Source organism: Hyperolius riggenbachi, chromosome 10 (genome assembly GCF_040937935.1).
Source record: "Hyperolius riggenbachi isolate aHypRig1 chromosome 10, aHypRig1.pri, whole genome shotgun sequence".
NCBI lineage: Eukaryota > Metazoa > Chordata > Amphibia > Anura > Hyperoliidae > Hyperolius > Hyperolius riggenbachi.
In genome coordinates this window covers 28827173-28844147 of record NC_090655.1, presented here as the reverse complement: position 1 = coordinate 28844147, position 16975 = coordinate 28827173, and the positions used below count along the sequence as shown (strand labels likewise).

At 44.3% G+C, this 16975-nt stretch overlaps 1 protein-coding gene across 2 annotated transcripts in view; it reads left to right on the top strand.

Annotated features, from left to right (window-relative positions):
* LOC137535654 (alpha-2-macroglobulin-like) overlaps nt 1-16975 on the top strand; it is a 143764-nt gene that overhangs the window by 28630 nt on the left and 98159 nt on the right. For both annotated transcript variants that reach the window (XM_068257514.1, XM_068257513.1), the window contains exons 5-7: nt 1129-1149; nt 11417-11570; nt 16081-16165. In XM_068257514.1, coding sequence (XP_068113615.1) covers nt 1129-1149; nt 11417-11570; nt 16081-16165 — 260 coding nt within the window. The remainder of the gene's footprint in view (nt 1-1128; nt 1150-11416; nt 11571-16080; nt 16166-16975) is intronic.

Below are 16975 nucleotides of genomic sequence, written 5' to 3'. Positions count from 1 at the left end.
GTTAATAGCAAAGTCCCTATACATTCTATTGCCACCCAAATTGCTACGTATGCTAAGGAGAATGGTAGGTACAATAAAAAGAAAACATTTTTCAAAAAGACTGTCGTTTTTGAGAAAATCATATTTTTTTAAAATGCAAAGGAAAAATGTTTTTATTCTGTCATGAGTTTAAAAACCATTTTTCTTTGCATTCTCAAAGGGAACCTAAACTGAGAAGGGTACTTTTCCGTTAGCCGGGCGCATCCGCTAGGTGGCAGCAGAGTTACAACTTTCCCTACTATCCAGGGTGGCCTGGAGGGGGAATAGTAATTAACGCCACGTCAGTGATCGCTATCTTTCCCTACTATTCATGGTGTTAATTTAACGTTGCATCCCAACGCAACATCTAACTGTGAAACTAGCCTCATTTGTTTTTCTACACCTGATAATGCATTCAAGTGTGAATTGGCCCATTGATTAACATTGTTTCGAAATATTTTTATTAGCGTAAGATACGTTAAACATTGGTTCTCATGGCCCATACTCACGGGCTACAATTGTCGCCCGTGAGTATGCGGCATTGCACGGGCGCGCACCCCGAACTGTCGCTCGTCGCTGATGTCGCCAGGCGATTGAACCGCTCAATCGCCTGGTGACAGTTGCCGCAGCAACTCCGCCGCATCTGTCGCTAGTCCGCGTGAGTATGCGGACTAGCGACAGCAACCTCTATCCACAACACGGAGCTTCCGGCGGCGGGGGAGGAGCGTCGGCGACAGCTTCCGTCGCTCAGCTGATCCCTCTTCCGCGTGTTTACGCGGAGGGAGCTAGCGACGAGCTGTTGCCGGCCTGTAGTGCACACGCTCATGTGTGCTGGCGACAGGCCACTTTTGCCCCTCGTGAGTATGGGCCATAAGTTTTGAACAGAAAAACAGACAAGTGTGTTGGCAGCCTTATTTGAAATCTAACTGCTGTTTTTTTCACTGTAATTTCCATGGCAGCCTCGTATTACTGTTTACCACACCAAAAGGAGTATGTTAATAATACAACTGTTCTATATAAACTTGCTCACAGGGATTACAGACTGTTTACACCTAAGTTTGTATGAAAAAAAAAAATCTAAGCAACCTTTTTTATTTTTTTAATTTTCAGTTCCCAGTTGCAGAATTACAGGTAAGAAAATAAAAAATGATATATCCTTTTGCATTGGTTTTGTCATCTTTCTTATAGGGGAAGTGAAGTAAGAGGTATACGGAGGCTGCCATGTTTATTTCGTTTTAATCAATACCAGTTGCCTGGCAGCCCTGCTGGTCTATTTCTCTGCAGTAGTATCTGAATAACACCAGAAACAAGCATGCAGCTAGTCTTGTCAGATATGACTTTAAATTCTGAAACACCTGGTCTGCTGCATGCTTGTTCAGGGGCTATGGCTAATAGTATTAGAGGCAGAGGATCAGCAGGGCTGCCAGGTATCTGGTATTGCTTAAAAGGAAATAAACATGGCAGCCTCCATATACCTCTCTCTTCAGTTCCCCTTTAAATAGTTACACAGCATCAGAACTCTGTTTTTCTTACCCAACCTTAATTTTTAGCTGCACAGAAACTAAGCTCCTCTCCATCAAAGAATGGGCATTTTCCCCCTGATGCTGTGCAAAGCATGATGGGATTTCTGATGTTCTCGTTGCCTAGCAACTGGGAGGGGTGATCAGGACACAGGACAGTTGGAACTGTGTCTCATGCTCCCTGTCACCTCCTTTCAACCAAAAAGACGGCAGCCCCTATGAAATCACAATCATTTTCCTGTTCTTTTAAAACCGGGTGGGTAAGAGATTATGCAAACAGAAAAAAAGACTGGGTCTCCACCTGGATTTATGGCCGACTGGCCAGTTTATTGTCAATACCACAGAAAAAAGGCTTTTTTTCTGTGGTATTGACAAAAAAACTGGCCAGTCGGCCATAAATCTACGTGGAGACCCAGTCTTTTTTCTGTTTGCATGAAGTTACCCTTAGGTGGATAGGGGCGTCGACTGCTTGACTCCCTGGTATTGGAATCCACTGGGTTGCAGCGCGGGGATTATCTTTATTGGACTGGGTAAGAGATTATATTCCCTATCTATTTTAATTAACATAACTATTGTAACTTAATGACAATATGGTGGTTTAGGCTGGAGTTTCTCTTTAAATATACTAAGACTTTGGTGTGTGCTGGCCTTACACAATACAATTTTTTACAAAAATGAAAGAAAAAATGGTGATTTCAATTAACATTATGAACGATCAACATCACTATCAAAATTCAGAACCATAATGTTGATTCTAGGTTATGTTGATCACAAGTTCAATCGTTATGTTGATTGTGGTGCCAATCAAAAACACAGTTATATAGTGTATGACCGGGTTAAGATCATAGCAACAATAAGTACAGATAATGTTTTAGGCTATTTTTCACATTACATAGGTTTCATTGTGCATCCTGAAAAACAGGTTCACAAAAGTTGCTGCTATATGACCTGATCATTGCAGCATACAGAGTTTCCATGCCATCCCTTTAAATATCGACACATCTAAGGGCTGGTTCAGACGGACGTTTGGAGGCGTTGCGTTTGCTGGCGTCGCGTTCAGCAGCGTTCGTGTGCGTTTGGATGCAGTCGCGTTTTTTCTTCCCTTAGGGGGACATTTAGCCGTCGCGGTTAACCTCCCCTGGAAGCTACATGTAGCTTCCAGGGGCTCCTTGAACGCCAGGGAAAATCGGGACCCAAACGCCGCGTTTGTGTAAACGCGCTTGAAAGCTTGGTACAAACGCTCCCATTCATTTGAATGGGAGCGTTTAACACCAAGCCCTGAACGCTGGCTGTGAACGCTCTGCAAGTGTCCGTCTGAACCAGCCCTAAGTTATAAAGGTTCTGGGGCTACTAACACAGTCAGTGCCTAAACTGCATCTATCTAGCCACAAGGCATGTATAGTTCATATGTGCCAGTATTTATAGGGCAACCCTGGAAGCATACAGTCCATTGACTTTATGCTTGCACCACACACGCCGTTCAGTAATGTACTGCATACTGTGCTTTTTCCTCGCACTGCAAAAATAACAGCACAAAAGCCCCCATTACAATACAATTGCATTGCGTTAGCAATTCGATTAGGTTCTCTGACACTACAATGCCCCAGTGGCAGCAGTTAGGGCTGGAACCCACTAGCACTTTCAGGCCTGGATTTACCTCTCAGAAGCTTAAAGAGAACCCGAGGTGGGTTTAAAGAATGTTATCTGCATACAGAGGCTGGATCTGCCTATACAGCCCAGCCTCTGTTGCTATCCCAAACCCCCCTAAGGTCCCCCTGCACTCTGCAATCCCTCATAAATCACAGCCACGCTGCTGACAAACAGCTTGTCAGAGCTGGCTGTGTTTATCTCTATAGTGTCAGTCTGCTGCTCTCCCCGCCTCCTGCAGAACTCCAGTCCCCGCCTGCATCCCTTCCCTCCCTGCTGATTGGAGGGAAGGGACGGGGGCAGGGACCGGAGCTATGCAGGAGGTGGGGGAGCAGCCGAGACTGACACTACAGATGTAAACACAGCCTCACAGCACGGCTGTGATTTATGAGGGATTGCAGAGTGCAGGGGGACCTTAGGGGGGTTTGTGATAGCAACAGAGGCTGGGCTGTATAGGCAGATCCAGCCTCTGTATGCAGATAACATTCTTTAAACACACCTCGGGTTCTCTTTAAAGGCATAGATGTCCTGGCACCCTAGATTTCACCTTCCATGAACCTACAAACCTCCGCCAAACTGCACCTGTCACTGTCACAACTGTCACTTCTCCCTTACCAGTCATAGGTAGCTACAAGTGCTCTTTAGTATTAGCCTTCTTAAAACCGAAGAAAATTTGCAGTAATTCAGCTATAAGTGAACATTTGTGGTTACCCACAATGCACCACTACTGAATATAACAATTATCTCTGCCATGTACTGATGAGGACCAAAAGTCTGAAACAGGCTATCTACGTGTGGGGTTGATGTGGCTGTGTAAAATGTAAAGCTATAGGCTTGCTATACACCAGCGCTTCTGGTTGCTAGCTGGGCTTACAGGGACGAAAAGAGATAATTTGCATATTCAGTAGTGGTGCATTGTGGGTACCTACAAATGTTCACGTATAGCTGAATTATTGCAAATTTCCTTCTGTTTTAAGAAGGCAATTTACACCAAGCATTGCTTTGTAGTAGGAGAGCTTTTCGGTCTCTTTTATCTTCCTATACATTCCTAGTGGTTTGGGTCACCCCAAGCTGCTTGGTTACTCTTTAGTATTAGGTAGCCAGAAGTACCCCCCATACTAAGTAGCTAGAGGTGCCCCCAAGTATTAGGTAGCCAGAAGTACCCTCCATACTAAGTAGCTAGAGGTGCCCCCAAGTATTGGGTAGCCAGAAGTACCCCCCATACTAAGTAGCTAGAGGTGCCCCCAAGTATTAGGTAGCCAGAAGTACCCCCATACTAAGTAGCTAGAGGTGCCCCCAAGTATTAGGTAGCCAGAAATACCCTCCATACTAAGTAACTAGAGGTGCCCCCAAGTATTGGGTAGCCAGAAGTACCCTCCATACTAAGTAGCTAGAGGTGCCCCCAAGTATTGGGTAGCCAGAAGTACCCTCCATACTAAGTAGCTAGAGGTGCCCCCAAGTATTGGGTAGCCAGAAGTACCCTCCATACTAAGTAGCTAGAGGTGCCACCAAGTATTAGGTAGCCAGAAGTACCCCCCATACTAAGTAGCTAGAGGTGCCCCCAAGTATTAGGTAGCCAGAAGTACCCTCCATACTAAGTAGCTAGAGGTGCCCCCAAGTATTGGGTAGCCAGAAGTACCCTCCATACTAAGTAGCTAAAGGTGCCCCCAAGTATTGGGTAGCCAGAAGTACCCTCCATACTAAGTAGCTAGAGGTGCCCCCAAGTATTGGGTAGCCAGAAGTACCCTCCATACTAAGTAGCTAGAGGTGCCCCCAAGTATTAGGTAGCCAGAAGTACCCTCCATACTAAGTAGCTAGAGGTGCCCCCAAGTATTGGGTAGCCAGAAGTACCCTCCATACTAAGTAGCTAGAGGTGCCCCCAAGTATTGGGTAGCCAGAAGTACCCTCCATACTAAGTAGCTAGAGGTGCCCCCAAGTATTAGGTAGCCAGAAGTACCCTCCATACTAAGTAGCTAGAGGTGCCCCCAAGTATTAGGTAGCCAGAAGTACCCTCCATACTAAGTAGCTAGAGGTGCCCCCAAGTATTAGGTAGCTAGAGGAACATCAGTATTAAGTAGCTAGAAGTGCCCCTAAATGAAGGGAGATCTGGTCAGTGGAATGCCTAGACCTGTGGGAGTAACCTCTCATCTACCCTCCCATCAGGACTCTGCATAGGGAGGGAGTGATGGAAGCGCTCAGGGAGGGGAGTGAGCCGCCTTTCCGTCATACGGTGCCTGTAGGCACGTGCCTACAGTGCCTTGTGGTAAATCCAGTCCTGAGCGCTTTTAAATTGCACCAGTGCTGTGTGCAGAGATTCCTAGGGCGATTGTGATCATGATTTGCCCTAATTCGCTTCATTTTATAGCGCTGTACAGCTTCCAATTAGCGTTTTTGGATTTTTTATTTTATTGTATTATACTTACCAGGTTCCCCAATGTCTGGCTTCCGTCCGAAGCCCCGCCCCCTAAAGGAAGAGGTCGTAGATGCTTCTCTGGGACTAATCAGAGAGGTGCTTGTGACCTCTTCTGCTAGGGGGCGGGGATACGGACGGACACTTGAAATACGGGTACAAATAATTTACTTACATTTCTAATCACTTGCCCCCAAATCACTGTAAAATTGCTTTTCAAAGCGATCTTGCGGTGCTACTATACTCAGCATTAAGCGCAAACGCGCCCAAAATGCTGCATGTCCTGCGATTGCAATTAGCCCTAATCGCAATTGCACTAGCGGGTTACTCACCACTCGAGTTCATTGGCAACACATTTTTAGGGAATCTCCGCCAATTGTCGGCGATCCAAAACGCTACCAAAAATGCCCTAGTGGCTTCCAACCCCTAGTTTGTTTTACAGACCTAAATTGTTTAGCACTCCTGCCAGGCAGGGCCATTTTTAGGCATAGGCAAAACAGGCAGATGCCTGGGGTGACATTTGTTGGAGGGGCACCACTGAGGTAGTCTTAGCACACTGTACTTTATGGAATTTTTATAGCCAACTGCTAGTTCTGTTACAGAAGGGATGGGTGGTAATTTTAACACTTAAAGGGGAACTTCAGCCTAAACAAACATACTGTCATTAAGTTACATTAGTTATGTTAATTAGAATAGATAGGTAATATAATCTCTTACTCACCCTGTTTTAAAAGAACAGGCAAATGTTTGTGATTCATGGGGGCTGCCATCTTTGTCATGGGGGCAGCCATCTTTTTGGTTGAAAGGAGGTGACAGGGAGCAGGAGACACAGTTCCTACTGTCCTGTGTCCTGATCACCCCTCCCAGCTGCACACGCTAGGCTTCAAATGTCAAATTCAAAATGTGAGAAAACATTTTTTGCACCAAAACAGCAGAACGAGAGCAACAACATCAGAAATCCTATCATGCTTTGCACAACCTCAGGGGAAAAATGCCCGGGCAGTTTTCTTCTGTGCATCTAAAAATGAGGCTTGTACAAGAGAAACAAAGTTCTGATGCTGTGAAACTGTTAAAGAAACACCAGGCCTTTTCAGTGCTGCTGAGTCGATTTTTAGTCTGGAGGTTCACTTTAAATGGGCACTGCTGTGAAGATTGTTGCAGCTCTGATTTGATTTCCAGGACAATATTCTAACCTGTAAAGACCCAGGCTATCCTGGAGAACTGGGCAGACTTTGCAGTCGGCTACAGGTTCTACAGCAGGGACGGGCTGCACCTTAATGGGGAGGGTGCAGCTGCATTGGGGGAGAAGATGGCTAAACGGTTGGAGGAGATTTTAAACTAGGATCTGGGGGGAGGCGGGAGGATAAAGTCTCAACATATAGACAAGATAAGGTAAAAAGACAGTGGGAGCCTAACATTATGGGGGGAGGAGAGGGGGGTGGGGACAGTGTAAAGATTAAGGAGGTTGGTAAAACTTCAAGTAGCCCATTTCAGGTAAACAAAATTGGTAAATGTGGTGGTAAAAATATAAAGTGCATGATAACCAATGCTCGGAGCCTTGCAAATAAAATAGATGAACTAGAGTTCATTCTGAATGACAAAGGCTATGACATTGTGGGAATAACCGAGACATGGATGGATGAAAGTCATGACTGGATAGCCAATTTAAAAGGATACAATGTGTTCAGGAGGGATAGAACAGGGAAAAAAGGTGGAGGGGTTTGTCTCTTTGTTAAGAATTCTTTTACAGCTGTCCTCAACGATGAGATGGAGGAAGATTGCGAAGATGTGGAGTCCGTTTGGGTAAATATTCATGGTGGAAATAAAAGTTGCCAATTGCTTATTGGGGTATGCTACAGACCACCTCATATTAATGAAGCTGCAGAACTGCAATTACTACAGCAAATTGAAAAAGCGGCAAGTAAAAATGAGGTCATAGTTATGGGCGACTTCAACTTTCCAGACATTGACTGGGGTATTGAGGCTACCCATTCTGGTAAAAGCAGCAGATTTCTGGCAGCACTACAGGACAATTACTTGACTCAAATGGTAACGGAACCAACTAGGGGGAATGCGTTACTGGATCTGATCATTTCGAATAGACCAGATAATGTATCAAATGTGCAGGTTCAAGAACATTTGGGAAATAGTGATCACAACATGATAACGTTTGATCTGGTGACTGATAGGCCACGGGGCAGCGGGACCACTAAAACTATGGATTTTAGAAAAGCAAAGTTCAATCAAATTAGGCAGGCACTAAGTTTGGTGAACTGGGATAATGTACTACAAGGGGAGGACACTGAAGGGAAATGGCAAGCTTTTAAACGTATTCTCAATCAATATTGTAGTATGTATATCCCATATGGAAACAAAATGTCTAGGAATAAAAAAAGGCCTCTATGGATGAATAGAAAGGTTAGAGATAAAATGAAGAGGAAAAAGAATGCCTATAAGGTCCTAAAACAGGAGGGGTCCGAGGCTGCACTCAGCAATTACAAGGATTGCAATAAAAATTGTAAAAAAGAAATTAGGCTAGCAAAGATCGAAGCTGAAAATCAAATCGCTAGGGATATCAAATCTAACCCAAAAAAGTTTTACAAGTACATCAACTCTAAAAAAAGAAAGGTTGACTGTATAGGACTCCTAAAGGATGAAGGTGGAAACTCAATGGTGGATGACCAAGGTAAGGCAGAGTTATTAAATGCTTTCTTTGCTTCTGTCTTTACAAAGGAAACAGCACTGTTGCAAATTACAGAGGCGGAAGAGTCTCAATCTTCTAACTGTAATATTAAATACTTAACGCAGGAAGAAGTAAAGGCAAGACTAAATAAATTAAAAATAGACAAGGCACCTGGCCCGGATGGCATGCATCCTCGGGTCCTAAGGGAATTAAGTTCAGTTATAGATAAACCCCTTTATCTTATCTTTTGTGACTCTCTTGCAACTGGCAGAGTCCCAGTGGATTGGCGTACAGCCCACGTTTTCCCATTATTTAAGAAGGGCAAAAAATCAGATCCAGGAAATTATAGACCTGTAAGCTTAACATCAGTTGTATGCAAACTATTTGAGGGGTTACTAAGAGATACTATACATGACTTCATAGTAGAAAATAATCTTATTTCTCAGCATCAACATGGGTTTACTAAAGACAGGTCCTGTTTGACTAACATGCTCAGCTTTTATGAGGTAGTGAATGCTAATATGGATATTGGGAATGCTGTAGATGTGATATACTTAGACTTTGCTAAGGCCTTCGACACTGTTCCCCACAAAAGTCTGGTGCAAAAGATGAGGATGCAAGGACTGGGGAAGAGTCTGTGTGCTTGGATAGGGAACTGGCTAATGGACAGAAAACAAAGAGTTGTGGTCAATGGATCATACTCAAAATGGGAGACTGTTAGCAGTGGGGTCCCACAGGGGTCTGTACTGGGTCCAGTGCTCTTCAATTTATTTATTAATGACCTAGTGGATACAGTAGTGAGCAATGTTGCTATTTTTGCAGATGATACAAAATTGTGCAGAATCATCAACTCTAAGGAAGATAGTGTTATATTGCAACAGGATCTGGATAGGATGGCTATATGGGCACATACATGGCAGATGAAATTCAATGTTGACAAATGTAAAGTCATGCATTTTGGTCGTACCAATGGTCTAACACCATACAAAATAAATGGGATACAGTTGGGGACATCAAACTTGGAGAAGGACTTAGGAGTACTCATCGACAACAAGTTAAATAATCGTACTCAATGCCAAGCCGCTGCAGCTAAAGCTAACAAAATTTTGGGATGCATTAAAAGGGAAATAAAAACTCGAGATGCTAGCATAATATTGCCCCTGTTTAACTCTCTAGTAAGGCCACATCTGGAATATGGAATTCAGTTCTGGGCACCACATTACAAAAAAGATATTGCAGTTTTAGAGCAGGTGCAGAGACGAGCAACAAAATTGATACGTGGGATGGAAGGTCTCACTTACCAAGAAAGGTTAGATAAACTGGGTTTATTTAGTCTAGAGAAAAGACGCCTTAGAGGAGATCTAATTAACATGTATAAATACATCAGAGGGCAATATAATAGCTTGGCGGATGAGCTTTTTGTCCCTAGGCCTTCTCAAAGGACTAGAGGACATGATCTGCGCATGGAGGAAAAACGTTTTAGCCATTTATTTAGGAAAGGGTTCTTTACAGTAAGAGTGATTAAGATGTGGAATGCATTGCCACAGGAAGTCGTTATGGCAAACTCTATACCTGCATTTAAAGGGGGCTTAGATGCTTTCCTTGCGTTGAATGACATCCATGGCTACAATTACTAGGTAATGCCAATGATGTTGATCCAGGGATTTTATCTGATTGCCATCTGGAGTCGGGAAGGAATTTTTACCTTGTAAGGGTTTTTTCGCCTTCCTCTGGATCAACAGGGATATGTGAGGGAGCAGGCTGGAGTTGTACTTTGTACTGGTTGAACTCGATGGACGTATGTCTTTTTTCAACCAAAGTAACTATGTAACTATGTAACTATGTAACATAAAAAGTATAATACTTATAAACTGGATACACACCCACTCAAAACCATTATTATTGAATGGGTTTATGGAGTTTGAGCCAGTGAGATGTACAATATATGGGCCCAGATGTAATTTACTCCAAAGAGATACTTTTTCATCTTCTATTCAGAATAAGTTTCAGCTTTTTTAATTTAAAAAATACCAAAAAATAGGTAAAGTACTATCAAAACTATTTAAAAAAAAAAATCTCTATCTCTATCGCTTGTTAGTGATTTAAAGGGCATTTTATTGACAAGTTTGAAAATATCACTTAGGAGGAAAAGTTAATTGAATATGGGCCATGGTCTGCTAATAAGTTGTTTATCCTTCACAAATTTATTTTGACAAACAACATTATTTCTATGTAAACTATCAATTTCTAATTGGTGACCTCAAAACGAATTGATGTAGGTTACGATCTTCCTGTTCTCCAGTTTGGGGTAGGGAGACAAAAGGTGCTTTGCCTGGGGAGCCAAATGGCCAGAAACAGCCATGCTACAGAGATCTGTTCATTTTTGATTTTGTGGAAATCCAAGCTCAGCACCTATGGAGATATAATATAGGGTGGCACATGAAAGACCCAGTTGCCTATCACATGCACTATTATACAGACCAAAGCTGTCCAGTCTATGTGTGTGTGTGATGTCTTGGTTAATGAATCCTGGTTAATAAAACCATGGAGAATTCTGTTTAAGATTGGCTTACTGACATTCAAATCCTTGCACAATCTGGGCCCTGGATACCTGAAGGACTTGTTGCAACTACATCACACCCCCCAGAATCTTAGATCAAAAGGATGTAACACCTTGGTCACCCCCAGAGTCCACCTCAAAACCTTTGGAGCCTTTTGTCATGCTGCTCCTACACTTTGGAACTCCCTGCCACACCCAATCAGGACAGCTCCATCCCTGGAAGCATTTAAGTCTAAATTGAAAACCTACCTCTTCAGTCTGGCATTCATGAACATCTGACTATCTTTTCTGTAGCACAACCCAGCCTGCAACCCTGTATTAATCTGAGACACAACTATGCGCTTTGAGTCCTATGGGAGAAAAGCGCTTTACAAATGTTATTGTATTGTATTATTAGTTTGCTTGCATTTGCTGCCACGTGTACAGCTTTCATAAGACGGAGACCACACACACAGCAGGGACAGCGCAAGGAGACCGGTCTTTTGTGCACCACCCTGTACATTGGTGATAATCAGTTTACAGTTACCATTTCAGAACTGTATTCTACCTGCACTTTGAAACATTGTGTTGTCCTTCAGGATCCTGGAAAGAATCGGATTGCTCAGTGGCTGGATGTTAAACTCAATCAAGGATTGGCTGAGTTTTCCTTCCCCCTCTCCGCCGAGCCTTCACTAGGCCAATACTCCATCCTAGTTGCGGACACAGTCCATACTTTCACCGTGGAGGAATATGGTGAGGCACGTTAATAAGCACATATGTAATTGCTGTTACCCTGTTTGTAAACAGTGATGATCGAAATCGGCTAATTATGCTTTTTTCGCATTTACATTTATACGTAATTGCGATTTGTAAATTCAATTGATTTAGTATAGCGAGTCGTAATTTTGCGTAATTTCGTGCTGATTTTGGCAGTCAATAGCAAAGCCCACATGTATGGTAGTGACACCAAAATTGGTACACATGTTAAGGAATAACAATAAGATTATTGGGTACAAGTCAAAAATTTTTTTTTCCAAAAAGACATCGTAGTTTGTGAGAAAATCGATTTTAAAAATGCAAAGAAGAAGACAGTTTAAAAAACATTTTTCTTCGCATAGTTTAGGCTCCTTGCACACTGCAAATCCATTTTGCAATTCTGATTCCGGTTCCGATTTTCAATTCCGATTTTCCCTGAATACATTCAACAGAAAAACTGATCAAAAAATGCAGCATGCAGTAAAGATTAAAAATCGTATGTAAAAAGCGGAATCGCATGCAGTGTGCAGGGAGCTTAAAATCGATTTTCTCAAAAACCCTGAAATTTCACATTGCAATTATGATGCGAAATTTTGCATATGCAAAATTTTGACCCACCACTGGTAAACAATATTTTTATTATTTAGTATTCATTTACTAAATATTACTGTACCAGTGCAAAAGACTTTATTGGATACATTAAATTGGTTTAAAAATAATTAAAAGTAACAGTAAATAAATTCAACACAACAATAAAATTAACCTCTTGCCGACCGCGTCACGCCAGTAGGCGTGGCCGCGGCGGCAGCCCCAGGACCGCCTAACGCCAATTGGCGTAAAGTCCTGGGGCTCTGTTTTGCAGGAGATCGCGCGCAGGCTGCGCGCGCATCTCCTGCTTGGGGGGCGGAGCTCCGCTCCGCCTTCAGTCTCTGAGTGGCTATTGCCGCTCGGGAGACTGTTAGACGGCGTGATCGCCGTCTATTTATTAGGTGCAGCGCTGCGATCAGCAGCAGCGCTGCACTGGGGACAGCCGTGTGACACGGCTGTCCCCCTGGGGGACAAGAGAGCGATCGGCTCTCATAGGCAGAAGCCTATGACAGCCGATCGCCGTAATTGGCCGGCTGGGGGGAGGGAGGGAGCGAGGGAGGGAAGGGATTTAAAGGAAGAGGTTTTTTTTAAAAAAAAAACAGCAACACAAATATTTATTAAAAAAAAAATAAACATGGGGGGAGCGATCAGACCCCACCAACAGAGAGCTCTGTTGGTGGGGAGAAAAGAGGGGGGGGATCACTCGTGTGCTATGTTGTGCGGCCCTGCAGCTTGGCCTTAAAGCTGCAATGGACTTTTAAACTAAAAATTGCCTGGTCACTAGGGGGGTTTAGCCCTGCAGTCCTCAAGAGGTTAACAAACATGCAGCAAAAGAATAAATGTTGTACATGTATGACTTTTGTCCCCTTAAATTACTGTTTGCAATCATTTTGGGGGACAATCCAGAATCAGTACAGGCATCTGCTGAAGTCGGTAGCCTCCTCTCCAGTAATCGAGTTTTATCCTCCAACCTATGTTGCAGTTCTTGTGAAAAGTTTAATGTAACTTTTTGTCCCCTTTTACACTTGCCTTGCAAGTGTGCCTTGCGTTACCCTGTTTTACAGCAAGCAGGGCTGGATTTACCATGAGGCACTGTAGGCACGTGCCTACTGGCACCTGGTGATGGAAAGGCGGCTCACTCTCCTCCCCTAGTGCTGCCCTCCCTTTTTCCCTATGCAGAGTCCTGATGAGAATTTAAATGAGAGGTTACTGACCCAGCTCTCTGCATTCCACTAATGAGATCTCTCTTCAGCCAGGGGCACATTTAGCTACTTACTACTGAGGGTACGTCTGGCTACCCACCTAATACTAAGGGGCACCTGTAGCTGCCTATAACAGGCATGGGAAGTAAGGGAGAATTGACAGCTAGCATAGCCAGCACTCTTGCGGTGAAGTTTGGTGGGGTTTGTAGGTTCATGGAGCCAGGACATCTGTGCCTATAGGCTCCTATGAGGTAAATCCGAGCCTGACAGCAAGGTAATGCAATAAAGAAGCAAGGCGATGGGGCCTAGCATGCTTACGCCGTTGCCTTGCATTTTGCTTGAAGTACTGTATCAGCTACCGACGTGCTGCAAAGTCAACTGCGCATTACTGTAAGTCTTTTGCAGGGATGCAGCGGCAGAAGTAATTAAAGTCAATGGGTGACGCTAAAATTTTAGATATGTTTGTGCTGGCAGGGCGGTGCACAAGCGCAGCATGATGGGAACATGATGGGGATACCCAGGAATCCCAGTGATGTACTTCCTATTCAGCAGGGGGTATGTCACACAGCGAGGGGAGTGCTATGAATAAAACTCTGTGTTGCTAATGAACAGAGCCGGTTCTCTCATGAAGCAAGGTGAAATATTTGCATCAGGCGCAGAGATTACAGGGGCAGCATGTTTGTACTGTGTTTTCACTTGCAACATGCAGTCAGAGTAGGAGGAGAAGCAAGAGGAGAGCGAGCAAAGTGAAGAGGTCATCATTGGGGAAAAGCAGCGTGTTGTGCTGTGTGAGGAGTCTGACAGTGAGTGAGGAGGGGGGAGGCAGGAGAGCATCATTGGGGGAAAGCAGCTTGTTGTGCTGTGTGAGGAGTCTGACAGTGAGTGAGGTGGGGGAGGCAGGAGAGCATCATTGGGGAAAAGCAGCTTGTTGTGCTGTGTGAGGAGTCTGACAGTGAGTGAGGTGGGGGGGGGGGGGGGCAGGAGAGCATCATTGGGGAAAAGCAGCTTGTTGTGCTGTGTGAGGAGTCTGACAGTGAGTGAGGTGGGGGAGGCAGGAGAGCATCATTGGGGGAAAGCAGCTTGTTGTGCTGTGTGAGGAGTCTGATAGTGATTGAGGAGGGGGGAGACAGGAGAGCAGTAGTGTTTTGTTTGACTTGCACAGCAGAAGGGAGGAGGTGGCACTGCTGCCCGGAATGAGGAAGAATGGAAGACGGCCAACTGGATGAGGGTGAGAAGTTTGCTTGTCACAGATGGGCGGCCAGCCAGCCAGTGCATTATTGTGTGAAGATAACTGCCTACCTACCAGGGGCACCTTCCGGGCTAGCCTATACTTGGGGCAACAATATTGAGGGAACTATACTGGCTGCCTCTACTGGGGCAAGTATACAGACTAACTATACAAGGAGCAACTATACTCTGGCAACTATGCTTGGCTACCTAGATTGGGGGGCCTGTATTTGGCTACCTATACTGGGAGACCTACCTGGCTAACCTATACTATGGGCAACTACCTGGCTACCTATATTGGGGGAAACTATACCTGGTTACCTATACTGGGGGCAACTATACTTGGCTACCTATGCTGGTGGTACCTATAATTGGCATCCTTTACAGCGGGCACCTATACCTGGCCGGGATCAGTGAATAATGGCGCACAGTGCCTATGCATAGAAATGGCGCCGCATTAAAAAGATACGCTTATCGCTATTTATCGTTAGTACTGCATAATAATGGCGCACAGGGAAAAAAAGAAGAAAAACGGCACACAGTAACGTTATTTATCAATAGTGGCACACACTAACGTTATTTATCAATAGTGGCACACACTAACGTTATTTATCAATAGTGGCACACACTAACGTTATTTATCAATAGTGGCACACACTAACGTTATTTATCAATAGTGCCCTACATAAGCCAAACTGCAGAAGTTATTTAACTGCAAAACGATGAATGGATTTAATGTAACACTGTCAAGGTTAGGGTTAGGCACTGCAGGGGTCTTAGGGTTAGGCACCACCAGGGGGTGGTTAGGGTTAGGCACCACCAGGGGGGTGGTTAGGGTAGGCACCACTGGGGGTGGGTCTTAGGGTTAGGCACCACCAGGGGGGTGGTTAGGGTTAGGCACCACCAGGGGGGTGGTTAAGGTTAGGCACCACCAGGGGGGTGGTTAGGGTTAGGCACTACCGGGGGGGGGGGGGGGGGTTAGGGGTTAGGGATAGGTACAGAGAGGGTTCTGTGTGTTAACGCTAAATAACAATAAGGCTTTAACGCTAAATAACAATAAGGCTTTAACGCTAAATAACAATAAGGCTTTAACGTTAAATAGCGATAAGCGGCAAACGGATTAGCGGCAACACTGTGCACCATTATTCACAGGCGCCATTTTCAGATGGATGCACCTGGCCACCTACCTACCTATACTGAGGAAGATGTTTTTTTTTTCTTTTCTTGTCGTGCCGCAGCTATAATGTGCAGTGCAAATTGTCAGGTGCGGTGCAGTCATTCCAAATTGGGGTGGTGCTCATCCTCACAAGTTTCCTTCAGGCAGCGAAAAGTCTAGAACCAGCCCTGCTAATAAATACTCATTTCCATCATATGTTTAAAAAGTGTATTCATTCACATCTAGGGCTTTAAAATAAATTATCTAAAGCTCTGACCATTTGCTGATCATCTTTGTCAAGCCTGACTTTTCTCTATTTTGTTTGTATCTACAGTGCTTCCAAGATTTGAAGTCAACGTTGTGGCTCCTAAATTTGTTAGGTTTGATTTGGATGCGTTTTCACTTCAGATTTGTGGCAGGTAAGAAACATTCACAGCTCTTCCATTCCATAGAGAGAGATAAACAGAAGCATGGCTGGATTTCAGGGAAGACCACATAGGCCATGGCCTAGGGCACCAGGAAAGCAAGGGGGGGTTGTGGACAGCAGGGAGGCAGTAGCAGTTAGCTTGCCGAACATTCATCTTGCTACACAAAGTTTGCACATAGCATTTGGCGGCAACAAACAGCCAGATCTGGAACTCACAGGAGGAAGGGGCAGAAAATGGGCACTTTCAGTGATTGCTGAACCGCCTGTCACTCCCCAAATGCTCGCCAAGGAGCTTACCATCAAATCCCTGCCATTACAAATCACTAATTGTCACTAACTGTCTTCAGAGGAGCCTACAATCTAATCCCTGCCATGTAGGGGGGAGGGACTTAGGATGCTGTCGGTCCTGGGAAGGCTGCTGTTAGTGGGCCTTGTGTGATAAAAAGTACAAATCCGGCCCTGTACAGAAGTCTCTGCAGAGTCAAGGGTTACTCCCCTCTTTGAGACGCTATGCAAAATTGGTAAATGCAGCTTGGCAATTGGCCATTCGGAATCAGCAGAAAGTGCATTTCACTGGCTCTGTTTCAAGATCACAATATCATAAATAACCTACAAAAGAAAGTAGCAACTGAAAAAAATAATAAAAATAAAAGAAGAGAAAATAAGCAATAGGCTACAGAGAAGAAACCTCGTTTTTTATATGAGAAGTAGCGTTTATTTTTGATAAAAAAAAGTAAGGTTGACGTGGGGGGGAAACTGACTATGAAGTCCATGCACTATGATACATGCAATGTCCCCAATG